The sequence below is a fragment of the Malania oleifera genome, chromosome 7 (genome assembly GCF_029873635.1).
Source record: "Malania oleifera isolate guangnan ecotype guangnan chromosome 7, ASM2987363v1, whole genome shotgun sequence".
In the NCBI taxonomy this organism is placed as follows: Eukaryota; Viridiplantae; Streptophyta; class Magnoliopsida; order Santalales; family Ximeniaceae; genus Malania; species Malania oleifera.
Window position 1 is genome coordinate 20,070,579 of NC_080423.1, and position 17,360 is coordinate 20,087,938.

Here is a 17,360-nt window from a genome sequence, read left to right on the forward strand (position 1 = left end):
AAAGGCCTTAGAAAGACCCTAGGTCCCAACACTTAGTGCACAAAGTCCCCAATATCACTTTTCATATCAGAGGAATCAAATCAAGGTTAAAATGAACTGAATGGAAAATATTGAGAGGGTTTGGGTGATCGAACCCATGTCGTGTAAAATGGCTCGGGCGACCAAACTAGTCAAAATGTTGACTTTGTGTTCAGGCACCCGAACTCATTTTCAGTGTATCGTCCTCGAGCACCCGAACCTGTGTTAGGACACTTTTCAACTACTCAAACGACCGAACGACAAGCTCAAATTGAGCTCGGGCGACCGAACTAGTTAGTTCGGTTAACCGAATTATGAGCTGGACACCCGAACTATCGAATAAATGCTACTGACTTTTGTTCGGCCGACCGACTCACTCTTTGGGCACCCGAACCACTAAAAACTAGATTTTTGACTAAGTCTGTTCGGGCACCCGAACCTCTGGCCGGGCACCCGAACATCTGGCCGGGCACCCGAACCTCATGGGTTAAAATGATTTTTACTGAATTTTAAACGGGGTAAATTAGATTAATTTTCTTAATGGATTTTTAAACAAATTTAATTATTCCCACGGTGTCCCAAACGGTCAAATAAATCCTCCTTGCCTATAAATACTCATTCATTTGTCATAATTAGTAAGGATTAGCAAAATTAATTAGGGCCAAACTCTCTCAAATTTAAAAAGCCTTCTTTAGCCTATAATACTCCCATACACTTCAAAACTCCATTTTCCTTGATCATTCAAGTGTTGTGAGTATATTTAATGTGCTTGTGCATCATTCTAATTTGCTCATACTCTTATTTGCTATATTGATTGTTTGATTTTTGTTGAGAGTAAAGCATCAAGTTCTTCCACTGATTTAACTTGATAAATCTTGTGTGGGAAAACTTGGAAGGTTGTGGTTCTTGCATTGTCATTGCAAGTAACTTAAACCTATATTTTTTTGTGCAAAAATCATTTTACAAAGTTAGATTTCAAATAACTCTTGTGCTTGCTACATTGAAGAAAATATTTTTGAGTTTGTTTGAATATTATTGCTAATGTACATCTTTGAAACCCTAATCTGAGATTGAGATATAGTTTATCTGGTTTTCAAAGAATAGCTTGTTTGACATACACTCTTGTGCTTGATTAGATAAAGTCATTATTCTGAATGTTAATTGCACACATAGAGCATCGAGTTTTTAGTTCATATATCATTGAGGTGCATTGACTATATTACGCGTATTTGGGTACATACCTACTTTACATGAAAGTACAATCACTGTACCCACTAGATTGAGAAAAATATTGTTATATTTCTAAGCGTGGCCTGAGGGGGTTTGATCTAGTCTGGAAGGATTAGGTTAGGGTCAACCCTATAAATTTGACCTAGGGCCTTCTCCGCCCCGCAAGGAGAGTTTGTAAAGGTTGAGGTCAGCCCTGTGCTAATTGACCTGGTTGTATTAGGTGCCGCTCCACCCGTTAAGTGAGTAATTAGTGGAATCCTCGCACTTGCAAGCTAGAGGCGGGGACGTAGGCACAATTGGTCGAACCTTGGTAACATATTGTGTGTCTGTTTATATTTCTGTATTTTATATTTACCGCACATGTATATTATTGTGTAAATGATGCACATGATTTAAATTCTGCATATTATACTTATCTGTGCATTTGGGTAGATAGACCTAGGTTGTGAATGTACTGTTGCTGAACTAGTTTAACCTAGGAGTAAAAGTTTTAAATTTCAATTCACCCCCCCCCCTCTTGGGAATACACCAAATCTATCAGATCAAATTGCTGATATTTTCACAAAGTCACTCAAGCATGATATTTTTGTAAGATTGAAGACAATGCTCAAAATGATAAAGTCAGGAGAGTCAATTTTAAAAGGGGGGGGGTGTTGAAGATTAAACTTGACGGTGGGACGGTGGTAGCTCCACCAACCCAGTCATTTATGTTGAAATAAACCTACCAGCCCACCTCTGTTGAATTTAATTCCCACCTACTGTTCTAGCAATTACTATACATAGATGTGTGTGTGTGTGTGTGTGTGTGTGTGTGTGTGTAATGTAAAGTGTAGTGTAGAGAGGGACATTAACCAATGAGAAGAGAATTCCTCTATATTTTATTTCATATTATTTATTGAAATCAATTGTGTGTAATTGTACAATTTCTCACTAAGTTTCAATCACAACCAGTGATTGAGTTTGTTCCCTCCACCCATCACCAATCATTTATTTTCTCTATAGTTTTGAACATTTCAAAGGATTATTGGACACCTCAAAATGAACTGGGTGAGTTGGTGACATAGTGTATTATGAGCCTTTGATCCCTTATGTTTCGTTATAACTCCCATATAAAAAAAGTAGCAACATCGCCATAAAAAAATGCATGCAAATGTTCTAACTAATAAAAATTTTGACATACAGAGGTATATGCTCGTTCATACTAATTGAGTAATGATCACTAATTTATTAATTTTTTCCGCAAAATTGCACTCAAACACTCTCTTTTCTCTAAGACTCAAGCAGTACTATTGTTAATTACAACAATTTCCGAGAAATATTGTCTTTCTTGGAAGGTAGTTTTTTAGAATCATTGTCAACTTTTTTCATAACTCTAATTCCCTTCCAACGAGACTCCCCATAAAAAGAAGCATTTTCTTGTTGATAGACCCCAAACTGAAAATGATGGGTGGCGTTCTGACGGTGAGGAGCTACAAGCTTGAGAACGCCATCAATAAAAGTTCTTGTGATTGCAGCTTCAGTATCATGTATCACGTTTAGCTTAAACCACCTATCATATATATTTTGTTCAAGGACGTTGCTCAAATAGTATGTAAGTGTACCATTATTAACTTTGAGCATTAGAGTTGTAGGATGAGTTTTTGCTCCAAATACTTGCATAATGCATACACCTGATGTCCCTGATGGTACATATCCATATCCTTCAAATTGCCAAATACCAGTACTGTAATAGTATCCCTGAGACAAATTAATTCAAATAAAAAAAAATGTTATCAGTGCTGTACAATTGGATGCAATATCAGTCACAAAATAAAATAATTTTACCAAATGACAATGGACCTTAAAAAAGTTAGTAGTAAAATCTGTAATAAAAGTTTAGCGTGTGTGTATGTGTGTAGGATGAATCGTACAGAAGAGGATTGCATAATTACTTAAGTTGTATATTCTCCCAAGTCCCATGCATGTATACAGCTTCAAGGGAAAAAACACAAAAATTAAGGATATCTGGTTATGTAATTAATCATTAAGGTGAATGAAATAAGTTATGCATAATTAAGTTGCTTTGCCTTTTAAAAAAAGAAAAAAAAGTTATATATATTTAAGTGTTTCTAAAGTAAAAACTTTCTGCACTGTCTACGTAGCTCTTCTTCCATGCATGCATTATACATAGCTCATGCTTTGTTTCCGTACTCTTTTAATAAGAAAATTAACCATGCATGCATATGTAACAGAGGTATATATATATATATAATAAATTCTAATGGAAAGAACAAAAAACAAGGAACATATGGAGAATATATAGGAGAGAACGTTTACCTCGACCCGAAGTTCGGAGCGAGGGTGAGTTGGGCTGCCATTTGATAGAGGATTGTCAGTAGAATAAACCCAGAAGTTGTGAACGCCATTCACAAAGCTGTACCGCTTGCTTGCCGGGAGGTCATACGGTTTCAGGTTGTGAAAGTTGGAGTTGCTCAAAGGTACGTCAACAAAACCCTCAGTTGGATCGATGGGCTCGGACCCAGCAGCTGCATGGTGCGCCAACAAAAGAAGATGAACCAGCCCAAGAGACACCAATTCAAGTACCGCACCCATCGCCATCTCCTCGCCTAAAATTTTGTAAGTTATAATATGAGTGATGATTGTGTTTTTGGAGCGATGCTGATGATGCTGTTTAGTGTTGATGAATTGTGTTTATGTTTTGAATGAATGACTTGCATGCATATATGGTGGGTTTGGAGTAAGCTTGGGGCGGCTGGATGGGAAACGTTTAGCTTGGGGCGGCTGGATGGGAAACGTTTTTGAGAGAGAGAGAGAGAGAAATCTTGTACCTTCTTTTTTTAGAATTGTTTAATTTGAAGAAGGCATCCACTAGTGGAATGGAAAGGATGACGATTAGGAAAACATCTTTTTGATCTTGATTAATTAATTGGCTAAGTTTTTTACCTTAACCTAATTATATATTTTCAATTTTGGCTAAAAAGTAAGAATAGGTGGCCATACAATTATAATTAGCTAGAGACAACAGCTACCTAGGTACACATATACGTAATGTAGTATCATATCCCTACAGAGCATTAACTTTACAGATGAATAAGTTGTTCTCCACCACAGAAGTTGGGATTCGAAGTCAGCAGCAAATGCATTTGGGCGGCCGTTGAAAGGCCACCCACCCACCGCCCTCCAGCCACATCAACTCTGCGGACTGTAGATATAAACGTGTCTTGACAATTAAGAGAACATTATCTGCGTTTGATTATGATGAAGACCTTATACGGGCGTGCAAATATCGGTGCATGGGCGGCTGGTTGACTAGGTTCTTTATTATATCCTTGGGAATTAAGTGTCTCAATACCATAGCCATGGTCTGTGAAAGCTTATGCTACATTTTCTTCTGGTGAGGATAAAACTCATTAAAAAGTTGTTGAAAATTCCGTTTGTGTTTGTCCCGCAGCGGAAAATGTGCAGGATAAGATGCTTGTTGTTTATTGAATTTGCATTCTGAACACATTTTCAATGCAATGGGAACGTGAGTGGTTATGGAGATATATGCTAAATTTAAATGAAAATTACTTATTAGGCCAGCCACACATAGAAGGTGCAAGGATGAAAATTCAGACAAGGAATACCTTGTTAAATGGAGGTTTAGAGTAAAAGAATCACCAAAACTATAAAAGTTTGTAGAAAGGAGGAAGAAAGAGTGAGGTCATCAAACTCATATTATAAAAGGTAAAAAGAAGATAGAGGGGAATAGATCAAGGATAGAAAATAATGTTGTCTATGGTGTGGCTCTTATATTTGGAGTTTCATAAATAAGGGAAGGAAGAAGAACATGTGGGGGGGGAGGCGCTGCACAGTAGAAACTCGTTGATGAGTGCCCTGAGCTCGTCGACGAGTAGATACCAAGAGCCAGAATTTGTCAGAATTGTAACTTGTCGATGAGAGTATGGACTCGTCAATGAGTGGTCTTCTTCGGATTGTCAACGAGTGTCGCCTGGGCTGTGAAGAGAAATTCAAAATTTGAATTTGGACGTTGTGGTAGTTGGGTATTCAGAGGGAAACCTCCGAGGGGTTGTTATATATGTCATTATGGGCATATTTCAACATATGCTTGTGTTTGGTCGATGAAGTTCTCTATCATGTGATGGAGGAGGATTCTCCATCGACTGTGTGGCGAAAGCTTAAATGCCGGTATATGTCTAAATCCTTGTCGAACAAACTTTTCATTAAGCAATGATTGTATTGGCTTAAGATGGTTGAGGGCTCAGACTTAAACCAACATATCAACATTTTTAATCCAATTGTGAGTGATTTGGCACGTGTTGATGTAACATTCGAGGAGGAAGATAAAGCTTTGATGCTATTAAATTTCCTTCCTACATCTCAAACTTATGAAAATTTGGTTACAACTCTTACATGGGGCAAAGATAATCTAAATTTGGAAGAAGTGACAAGTGCATTGCTTGGTTTTCATCAAAGAATGGTGATTAGCAATGAACCTTCACATGGTGAAGGACTTATTGTAAAAGGTAATCAAGAACATAGGAGACGTAAGTCCCAAGGAAAATCTCAGTTGCAGTCCAAGAAGAAGAAGAAGGACGTGAAATGCTCTAAGTGTGGTGAAATCGGGCACATAAGGTTGGAATGTCGGAGTGGAAGAAAGGGAATTCTAAAAATTAGCAACGTTCATCAAAATCTGCGTGTGTAGTGGAAGGAGATTCAGAATGCAGTGACAGAGATATGTTGTGTATTTCATCGGGTTCGAAGTGCCTCACAGAAGACTCTTGGATTCTAAATATCAGATGCTCTTGTCATATGACAGCAAACAGAAAATGGTTTAACACCTATAGGTAAGTCAATACTGGTTGTATTTTGATGAGAAATAATATTTCATGCAAAATACTTGGTATTGGAGATGTAAAAACAAAAATGTATGATGGTGTTGTAAGAACTATATATGATGTAAGGCATGTGGAGGGTCTAGGAAAAAGTGTTATTTCATTGGGTATTTTAGACTATAAGGAGTGTAGTTATGAGTCTGAAAAAAGGAGAAATGAAGGTGTGTGAAGGCGATTTGATAGTGGTGAAAGGAGAAAAGATAGAGGAAAATATCTATGACCTACTAGGTGTTACGGTTGTAGGTGGAGATGCAGTCGTTGAATCTGAATTAGTTATTTTGTAGCACATGCAATTGTTAATAATCTGAACTCTGACTTACTAAATAGTAATATTTTGAATCCCTAAAGATTTAAACATCATATAATAAACCAATAAAGATACCATTCATTGCAATCCTTAAAATATAAAATATTACCTATTCCCCCGTCACCTACATTTCCCGCACCTCCCGGAGTAAGCATGTAAACTCGCACCTAGGTAGTGTTCCTTTGATAACCGCCTCGGGGTGCTAGATTGTTCCCCTGATACTGATTAGGAGTGGGTGCATTATTTGGAGGCCCATGACAGTCCTAGGCCAAGTGACCAAGCCCACCGCACCGATAGTAGTTAGCACTCCCAACCCGTCACTCACCCTGATGCCGCTTATTACATATAGAACACTGAGTGCATATCAACTCTTACCTCTTGTCCAAATTTCTATCGTTACCCCTCTATGGACCTTGACTGGTATCAACGTGGAACTCTGGAGGCACACGCCTCTTCCTCTGATCTGACATCTCTGCACCTCTCTGCCAACTCATTTCCATCACGATCGCTTTATCCACCAACTTTGAGAAGTGTTGAACTTGAAACCCCACTACCTATTCGTAAACCCTCTGACTCAAACCCTCCTCAAATTTTTGTGTCTTCTTTGCCTCATCACGTATCATATACAGGGCAAATTGGGATAGCTCCACGAACTTGGGTGCATACTGTTGCATGGTCAAATTCCCCTCAGTCAAGCTAAGGAATTCCTCTGCTTTTGCATCTCTGGTTGACACGGGGAAGTACCTATCAAAGAAAATCTCTTTAAAGTGGCTCCAAGTCAAAGCTGTAGGACCTAGTCTCTGTTCCTCCACCACCTTTACTACTCTCCACCATCGCTTAGCCTCCCTAATTAATATAAAAGCAGCGTATTACATCCTCTGCTCATCTGTGTAGTGCAGAATAGCCAACAACTCCTCTATGTCCTGAACCCAATCCTCAGCCACTATCGGGTCTGCTCCTCCAACAAATGTCAACATGTTTATATGGATGAACTGCTCAATGGTGCAACCCCGCTTCGCAGGTGGGTCATTCTGACCTCTGAAGCCCCGCCTCATCTCTGCCCTAACCTGTCGGGCTAAACCTCGTGGCAATGTGGGGGTATCTATGTCATCCTCACTAGAAGTCTTCCTATGATTATCCCCTTCATCGTCCACGCCTTTACCTCTGGGATCCATCCTTAAGATCAGATAAAAATCTATTTTCAGAATCCTAACATCATAACACAATCAACACAAATATCACACTAGGAATTTAGAAGATATTCAATACACTATACAGGAATACATTGACTCCCTTTCAGAAACTTCTCCCTCAAAAATCAATCCTCTTAACATTCAAGTGCAACTTTTCAAGTTTCCGTCCCACCGCTCAGAAACAAAACTGTCTATGGTTTGCGTGACTTTTCTAAAACTGTCGACTGCTTCAGAAAAATCACAGAAGCCATCGATGGATTTCTACTTCCATGCACCGAAACAACAATCAATGCCTAGTCTACCCATTCCTACCCTCATCATCATTCCTTCCTACACTATGGTAATGATCATTCCTAGAGTCTATATAATCTGTATCCTAAGCTCTGATACCAACTGTGACGCCCCGACCGACCACGTGGGGTTCCGGGTGTTATTTCCCTATAATATAGTCTCTAATACCACAATTATCATATATGCAGCGGAACTAATTTAAAACACCCCAAATACATTACCAGAGTTATATACCATTACCACATAAGTATCTCCAAATAACGTTATTACGACCCAAAGATTCAAAATAAAAAAGAAAGGTTTAATGTCTTACAACCACTTACAATAATTACAATAACTAAACCCTTCCCCAAGCTTTCTAAGCTCGGTCCCCTGCAAGTCTTGAAAATTTAAATGTTCATTAGGGTGAAGCACCTTTCAGTAAGAAGGAATATATTAAAATCAGTGTGTGGCTAACATGAGTTTTCGTGCAGACAAAATATAACCTTTACTTTAACTTTAAGAAACACTGCATTTAAAATTGTAACTCATGCCTATATAAATAGGTAAACATACTTTCCATTTCATTCATAGCATAGTTCTATCATGCACTTTCAATCCATTCATAACATAGTTCTATCATTATACATAAAAGAACCTTTCTGTCTGACAATTATGCAATATCACACCCCGCATGATCAAGTTGTGCGGTACGAAAGCTGGACTTAGCCCGAGTGATCAACCCAAAGCTAAATCAATAAAGTCATGTTCGTAAGTATGACTTGCCAACCCCATGCTGGCCCGTATACGAGAGGAATAATCCCATGATGACCCGTATATGGGAGGGTACAACCTCATGCTGACTTGTATACAAGAGGATAAAATCCCATGCTAACCCATATACAGGGACGAAACACTACTTTTTTCTAGCCAAGTTGACTATTCCATACCACACTTTCACCCTACAGTGTGGTTGCACTATACTTCTTCTAGTAGCTTTGGTACCGAGCTTTCACATGATCATTTATCATTTCATTATCATTTCCGTGGCCCTTACACCACCATACCCTCTATCATTTCACTATTCATGGATTCCTTTAAAAATTCTCGAAAAACCAGTATACTACTATACATTTCCGATATAGCATCATAAAAATCACTACAAAGTGTATAACATAATTTAATCTCATGCCACACAATTTGGATATTAATTCATATTTCCATAAATAATCCTGAGAAAAGGATATCATATATACTTGTATATTCTGCTGAACATACGGGAATGATCATCTCCACAAATTAATTTAACAAAGATCTATTTCGAATGAAAACAAAGATAATCAACCCTAACCACTTTAATCTTTCACAAATACATGTATAATAACTCAAAACCTTTATTTCATATACCCAATTCATTCATAAAATCATATATAGTATTTCTATAATCAGATACTCAGTTTTAAATGTTTCAGCTTTCGAAAATAACTAATACAATCTCATTTCTTTACTTATACTCAACTTTAACCGGCTGAATTCCACAAATACAACTATCATAATATTCATATATCCATATATGGCAATTTAATCGGTTGAATTTAGAAAACAAGCTGACATAATATATTCCCCTTACCTGTTCCTGAAAATATGCCTAAACATTTAGAAGATAAAAACTCTAGCTTTTCAAAATTGCCGCGGGAGCTGATCCAGCAACCTGAGAATGGAGAGGTAGACAATTGGAGAGTGAAAGCGAATCCCAGGGAGCCTGGGTAGAGAGAGAGAGAGAGAGCATAACAGAATAGAGCTCTAGTTTTTATAGAGAAAGAGAGAGAGATGAAGTTTTTCTAAAATAAAATGAGCTAAAACCTATTTATAGGCGTGCTGGCCCGCACGAAACCATCAACGATTTTTCTGGGCTTGATGAAACCGTCGACGGTTTGGCACTTAAAATGCTCTCAGTAGTTTAAACCGTCGACGGTTTTCTAAGATGGCCTCAAACCGTCAACGGTTTGGTGCTGAACCAAACCATCTTCATTCTTTTATTTTATTTTTTTCTTGCTTTTCCTTCCCTTTTATTTATTTTCCTTTAATTCTCGGGTTTGGGTCTCTACAATTGGAAATGAAATTATGTGAAGGCAAATAGATAATGATGAAAGGACTAAACATAGCTGGAAATATATATGCACTACGGGGTGTTATAGTTGTAGGTAGAGCTGCAGCTGTAGAATCTGAGTCAGAAGTTCTATGGCTTATGCGGTTAATTAAGGCATATGGGTGACTACATGTATTCATATGTTCAAGGTGTTATGATAAAGGAGATTAATTAGCGGATTTTGGAAACTTTGAGTGTCTCTCAAGACGTGGAAGTAGGCAAGAGGTCGAACCACGTTAAATTACGACGTTAAGCTTTTCTCCCTTATACTTCTCATATTTATTGTGTTGCTCATTTTATGATATAATTTCTTGCATCTTGCCAAGTCTTTTTATTTTGTAGGAAAGAACAATTATCTGCAAAAGAGTCTATTCCCCCCCCCCCCCCTCTAGACGCGACTCTAGGGCCAACACCAACATTAAAACAAATCTCTAGAAAACCCATGTATAGAGTTCCAAAACACTAGTTGCTAGAAAACAACTAAAATGTCAGCAATACACATTAAATAACTAAAATATATTCAAACCATGTTAACTGAAGAGTTTCTAGTTAAATTTATTTATGACTATGAAATTTGCTACTGTGCTCCTACATCAGATTGGCACTTACCCCATGGTATTTTCTTGAGAAAGAGTAGGTTGGTCAAACCCATATGGTTCAAAAAATTTATACGCAATGGTTCGTCCAACCATTAAAAGATTGTGGGTAAGTTGCAACAAGAAATTCTGCTATGAATGTTGAATCATTGAACATGTCCTTCCGCGTGTTCTTTATCCAAGAACTCATCTCACCCTTTAATCATCTTTATCGCGATTACTTGTCAGAGGTGTAAGAGACCACACTAGATTTTCTTTGGAAAATTGTTGAGGAATCCCTACCAAATCAACATTGATGAATCTTACTAGCATCGGCAACATGTTGTTTCCTTTTTATAATATCTTTACTACATCTTTGGTAACTAGTAGTATAAAGGATCACACGAGTGTGGCAAAAAGTGTTTGTTGAATTTGTGTGTCAAACACTATTTAGAGGTGATGCAAGTCTGGTTTGTTCTAGAGATGATAAATTTGGGTAGGAAGGGGATCATTATTCTAGCCTCCATTAGAAGTATAGGAATGAATGCCATAGGTACCTTATAGAATAAAGGCTTGGAGTGAAAGAATTATATGAGTCACAAATACTCATAAAAATAAGAGAGGAAAGAGGGAGATAATAAGAACTAAACTAAAAAAGGCAAGAAGATAAAGAAGAATAAGGTATAGATAAAGATAATAGAGAGAGAGAGAGAGAGAGAGAGAGAGAGAGAGAGAGAGAGAGAGAGAGAGAGAGAGAGGATCGACCAACCCTAGGGTTAGCTCAATCAACCTTGGCAAAATGGCTGCTTGGTCGACCAACCTCTAGGATAGGTCACTAGACCCTAGGTTGAATGCATCTACTAGGTATTCATAGGTCAACCAAGCCGGTAGGACTATCAAGTACTAGCTAACAAGTTGTCACACTGATCCCAATAGGAAAAAATGGCTAGTTTGACTCCAAATTCTATATATATGTCCTCTAAGCCCAAAGAAAGGAAGAAAATAATATTCACATGGCATTTTCTCATACTAATAGTCTTAATCGCTTTTTAATTTCTCAAATTTGTTTATCTTCTTCAATAAGAGAAAATACCGAAATTCTTTGTACCATAACTTGACATATATCTATGTACCTTAAATTTTTGTATTCATACTTGGTATTTCAAGTTGTATATTGTTCCTTGTATGAAAATATTTCTTTCATATTTAAATATTTTAGTCTCTTTGCCTCCTTCAAAACAAGGGATATAATTGGTGTCCTTACCTTCGTCAAAGTAAGGGGTATAATTTGTGACCTTGCCTCTGTGAAAATAAGGAGATTTATGGAATCTAAAAATGGTTGGGTCTTGAGAAGTGCAATAAGCTTGGAATGGTTGAACCACTATAAAAAGTAGTAGTAATGTGAATTGTATTACTACAATTGCAATATTATATATCACCAATTTCAATAACATTTCATTTCATCGTGCATACAAAAAACTCTTATCATCTCATAGCTAACTCTTAATTAGTGTTCATGAAAAAAACTATGTATTAATCACTAATTACAAACTATAAGAATTTAAAATAGGGACAACATATTTTTAGAACAAGAAAAGTAGAGACAAAATATTTTCCATATTTTTGCATACTTATTATCTATACTCAATTAAATTTACTTTTTAAAAAATTAAAGCCATATTTATCATTAGAGCATGGCGTGGAAAACTCCTCCCTTTTCCCATTTCAATTTTCAACCTTCACAAAGGATTATATACACGACAAAGTGTAAAATATTCCATATAGGTTACATGGTGTATTATGCACTATCGCGTCCCAAACTTGGTGGGGCCTCGAGTGCCATTTCCTACACATATATCTCTGATACCATAATTATAATGACCCGAACCCAAACAGGGGTTCCGGGTGTCCCTGTCCATAGTTCAATATAAACATGTACCAGAAGATAATTAAACCTCAAAACACCTTACCAGAGTTCTAAACCATCCCAGATACACATATTTATCTCCATGTTCTATATATTACATCCCAAAATAAATGAAAACATAATATACAGGTGTCTCACTTACACTTACAGTAACTACCAAAATCTAAACTCAGCCTCGTAGCACGCTAGGCTTCATTCCCTATAGGACCTGAAAAATGAGTTGGATGTTGGGGTGAGACACTTCTCAGTAAAAGGGATTATATTATCATCAGTGTGTGGCTAACATGAATTTTAGTGTGATCATAAAACATTCATATTTTTAACTTTAATTGAAATGGCATTTGAAAACTGAACTTAAACTTGTATCATTGAAAATACATATATTTTCCTTTATAATATAGTTTCTGCTCAATATAGCCCATTTTCGTAAATAACATATTTGGATAGAGAACCTTTCTTATTGACCATCATATAACATCATGAATAACCCCTATCATTGGGTTGTGCGGTCCGAAGACGGGACCTGGCAATATGGTTGGCCGACCACTCCTAGGTCAACATAACATGCTCTAGAGTACGATTTGCCTACCTCAACTTGGTCCGGACCCAGGAGGGTATCCTACTCTTCTCAAGCCAAATCGACTGTCTAATACCAACACTCTCTAAATAGTGTGGTTGCACTAACAATATCACTAGTTATGGTATCAAGCTTCCATAAGATCTAGTCCCTCAGGGTTCATAAACCATATATATAATTTACATAGTAAAAACTGTAACATGATCTCATTTTCATAAATCTGCATAAAACTGTCATGTTCATGAATTTGTATGAAACCTATCATATTGTACTCGGTATAAAAATGTCCTGTCATATCTCTGTATTAAACCGTCATGTTCATAATTCCATATAGAACCTGTAATATCATAACTCGATATAAAAATCAGCATATCATAACTCGATATAAAATCATCATATTCATAATTCTGCATAAAACTGATCATATCTTAACTCGGTATAAACCGTTATATTCATAATTTTATATAAAACCAATCATATTGTAACTCGGTATAAAAATCGTATCTTTCAATATATAATAACATGAAACTATCAGGTTTAATTATGCAATAACCATAAACATTCTCATGCCACATGATTTGAGTGATATTTCATAATATAATAAACTACCGTGGGAAAATATATTTTGCTAATAATAAATGTATGATCATCTCTAGTGTTTATTTTAACTCAATACGTATGTTTTTTAGGAAAAGGAGATTACCACCTCACGCACTTTAGTTTTCCCCAAATAAGAATATAATACAAAAAAACTCATTTTCATATACCTGTTTCAATCAGAAAATCATACATAGTATTCCTTTAACCATATACTTCAGTTTAATCAGTTCACATTTCAAAAATAACTGACATAATTTAATCCCCTAACCTATTCCTAAAAAACTGTCTACAACTTTGGAGAACAAAACCCTAGCTTCTTAACTAGCCAAGAACAAGGACCGACAAGTCGGGAGGAGAGAGAAAGAGGATCAGAGAGAGTGTGTGGAGAGATCTTGGGCTAGAGAAAGAGTAAAAGACTAAAACCCAAATTTGGAGAGAGAGAGAGAGAGAAATATGAAAACTATTAAATTTTAAGCTTACTTTTCACTTAAGTAAGCTCAGACTGAGGGAAACCGTTGACAGTTTTCCTGAAACCATCGATGGTTTGGTCACTTACCAAACCAATTTTCCCATTTTTTTATATAAAAACTCTTGGCAGTTGAAATCTTCGACGGTTTCCCTGAGCTCCCTGAAACCATCGATGATTTGGTCCTTAACCAAACCTTTTTCCTTCTTTTCTTTTTATTTTTCTTTTCTTTTTCTTTTCTTGGTTTGGGTTCCTACATCCTCCCCTCCTTATAAAAATTTCATCCTTGAAATTACTATCCGACACTTATACCAACATTTGGAAATTACTAAAATGTTTACTCGACTCTAAAAAGAGCCAGCAGGCACCCACATAGCAACCCCGTCCCAAGTTTATTAACTACCCTCACTTATGGTGAAAGAATACCATGGTTACATATAAGCTTCTGGGAGATTACATGCAGAAAATCAAAATTCTCCCAAAAACCACTTTTAACCTAAAACCATAAACATACAGTTTAAACTAACAAACCTACTCTAAACGAATTCATATTCAAAAATTAAACACTTTCCAGAACCATTACCCTTACCTAACTAGCACTGGGCCTCGTTGAACAACTTTGGGTACCTCTATCGTATTTCCTCCTATAACTCTCATGAAACTTCCTCAACTACGTCATTACACCAGGGCACTTTCACCAACTGAATATTTTTAGTACGTAGTTCCTGTTCCTTACAGTCTATAATCTGAATTGGCATTTCATCATATGATAACGTGTCCTTGACTTCCAAAGACTCGTAGCTTATCACGTGCGAAGGATCTGGGATGTACTTTTTTAACATGCATACGTGAAACACGTCATGAATCCTAGACAATGCTGGCAGTAACGCTATCATATAAGCAACTGGACCAACACTCTTCAGTATCTCGAATGGCCCGATATACCTAGGGCTTAACTTACCCTTCTTTCCAAATCTTATAACTCCGTTCATCGGAGCAATCCTTAGAAATATCTTATCCACTACCTCAAACTCTAGTTCTCATCAGCATATATCAGTGTAACTCTTCTAACGACTCCAAGCTATTTTAATTCTATCCCTAATGAGTTTGATCTTTTCATAAGTCTGCTGTATAATTTCTGGCTCCAAAATTCACCATTCACCAACCTCATCCCAATACAACAGATATTGGCACCTCCGACCATATAATGTCTGATATGATGCCATCTCAATACTAACTTGATAGCTATTGTTGTAGGTGAACTCGACTAGTGGCAGATACCGAATCTAACTACCTCCAAAATCCAGCACACAAGCCCACAACATATCCTCTAATATCTGAATCATTATCTCTGATTGTCCGTCGGTCTATGGGTGAAACGTTGTGCTAAAGGTCGGTTAAGATCTCAAAGCTTTCTGTAAACTCTTCCAAAACTGGGAGGTGAACCGTGGGTCTCATTCTGAAATGATGGACACAGGTACGCCATGTAGTCTAACTATCTCCTGAACATATAACTCTGTCAGTTTGTTCATAGAGTATTTAACTTTAATCGGAATAAAATGGGCAGTCTTTGTCAATCGATCAACCACTACCTAGATGGTGTTTTTCCCATGAAGTGCCGGTTGTAACCCCGTGATGAAGTCCATGGAAATGTGCTCCCACTTCCACTCAGGAATGTGAAGTGGTTGCAATGGTTTTTCTGGTCTCTAATGCTCAATCTTCACTTGCTGACATGTCTGGCACTACTTCATGAATTGGGCAATTTCTCTCTTCATGTTATTCCACCAGAAAGATTCTCGTAAATCCCAGTACATCTTGGTGCTCCCTGGATGTACTGTATAAAGTGAGCGATGTGCCTCTTCTAGAATGGTTCTTTTGATCTTAGCATCATTGTGTACACATAACCTGATCTTACCCATTGTTTGAGATATCCGCCCCTAGTCCACTCTATACGTAATCCACAATTTTCACCAACTCTACATCTTTCATCTGAGCGGCCTTAATCCTTTCCCATAAGGTCGATTGGACTACTAGACTAGCAATAAACGCCTGGTGATTTCCTTCCACTATTTTCACACCAAATCTTTCTAGATCTATCCTGATTTGATGTTGAGCTACCACTGCTGATACTAATGCACCAACTAACTTATGTCTTATTGCATTAGCTACCACATTAGCTTTCCCTGGGTGGTAACTAATAGTACAATTATAGTCCTTTAAAAGCTCTAACCATCTTCTCTGTCTCATATTCAGTTCCTTCTGCGTGAATAAGTACTTTAGGCTTTTATAATCTGTAAAGATCTCGCATCTTTCACAATACTGGTAGTGCTTCTAGATTTTCAATGCATACACTACTGCCGCCAATTCCATATCATGCGTGGGATAGTTCTTCTCTTATTCCTCAAGTTAACGAGAGGCATATGTGATGATCTTCCCCTGTTACATTAAGACACACCCAAACCCTTTTTGAGACGCATCACTGTAAATCAGAAAACCACCATCTCCTAATGGAATGGTCAGAACCGGAGTAGTGAGGAGTCGTTGTTTCAATTCTTGGAAACTCTCCTCACAATTGTCAATCCACTCATACTTCGCATCCTTTCTTGTCAACCTTGTCAAAGGACTTGGCAGTTTAGAAAATCCTTCCACGAATTAGCGATAATACCCTGTCAAACCCAAGAAACTCTTGACCTCGTGAACATTCTTCGGTCTCACCCAATCCACTACTACCTTTATCTTACTCAGGTCCACTAAAACACCACCCACGGATATTACATGTCCCAAAAATGCAACTTGTTCCAACCAAAATTCGTATTTCTTGAATTTAGCATAAAGTTTCCTTTATCTAAGCACCTAAAGTACCAGCCTCAAATGAGTCTCATGCTCCTCAGGACTTCTCGAATAAACCAATATGTCATCAATGAACACCACCATAAATTGATCCAGATACTTATGGAAGACCCTGCTCATCAAGTCCATAAATGTAGCAGGAGCATTTGTCAATCCGAATGGCATAACCAAGAACTCATAGTGATAATACCTAGTTCGTAAAGTCTTTGGTACATCCACTGATTTGACTTTTACTTGATGATACCTGGATCGAAGATTGATCTTAGAGAAGATATATGTTCCCTGAAGTTGGTCAAACAGATC

The 17,360-nt window shown here is 37.3% G+C and overlaps 1 protein-coding gene across 1 annotated transcript; it reads right to left on the minus strand.

The window, feature by feature from the left end:
• Positions 1-2,544: 2,544 nt before the first annotated feature.
• LOC131160775 (citrate-binding protein-like) lies at positions 2,545-3,846 on the minus strand. The gene is made up of 2 exons (XM_058116659.1): positions 3,565-3,846; positions 2,545-2,985 (listed from the first exon to the last, which is right to left on the minus strand). The coding sequence occupies exons 1-2, from the start codon at positions 3,844-3,846 to the stop codon at positions 2,545-2,547; spliced, it is 723 nt and encodes a 240-aa protein (XP_057972642.1).
• Between the last annotated feature and the right edge of the window lie 13,514 nt (positions 3,847-17,360).

Excerpts from the sequence above, each read along its gene's own strand:
- LOC131160775 (XM_058116659.1), bottom strand. The coding sequence starts at position 3,846 with ATGGCGATGGGTGCGGTACTTGAATTGGTGTCTCTTGGGCTGGTTCAT. Across the intron at positions 2,986-3,564 it reads GCTCCGAACTTCGGGTCGAG|GGATACTATTACAGTACTGG; the intron begins GTAAACGTTCTC and ends AATTTGTCTCAG.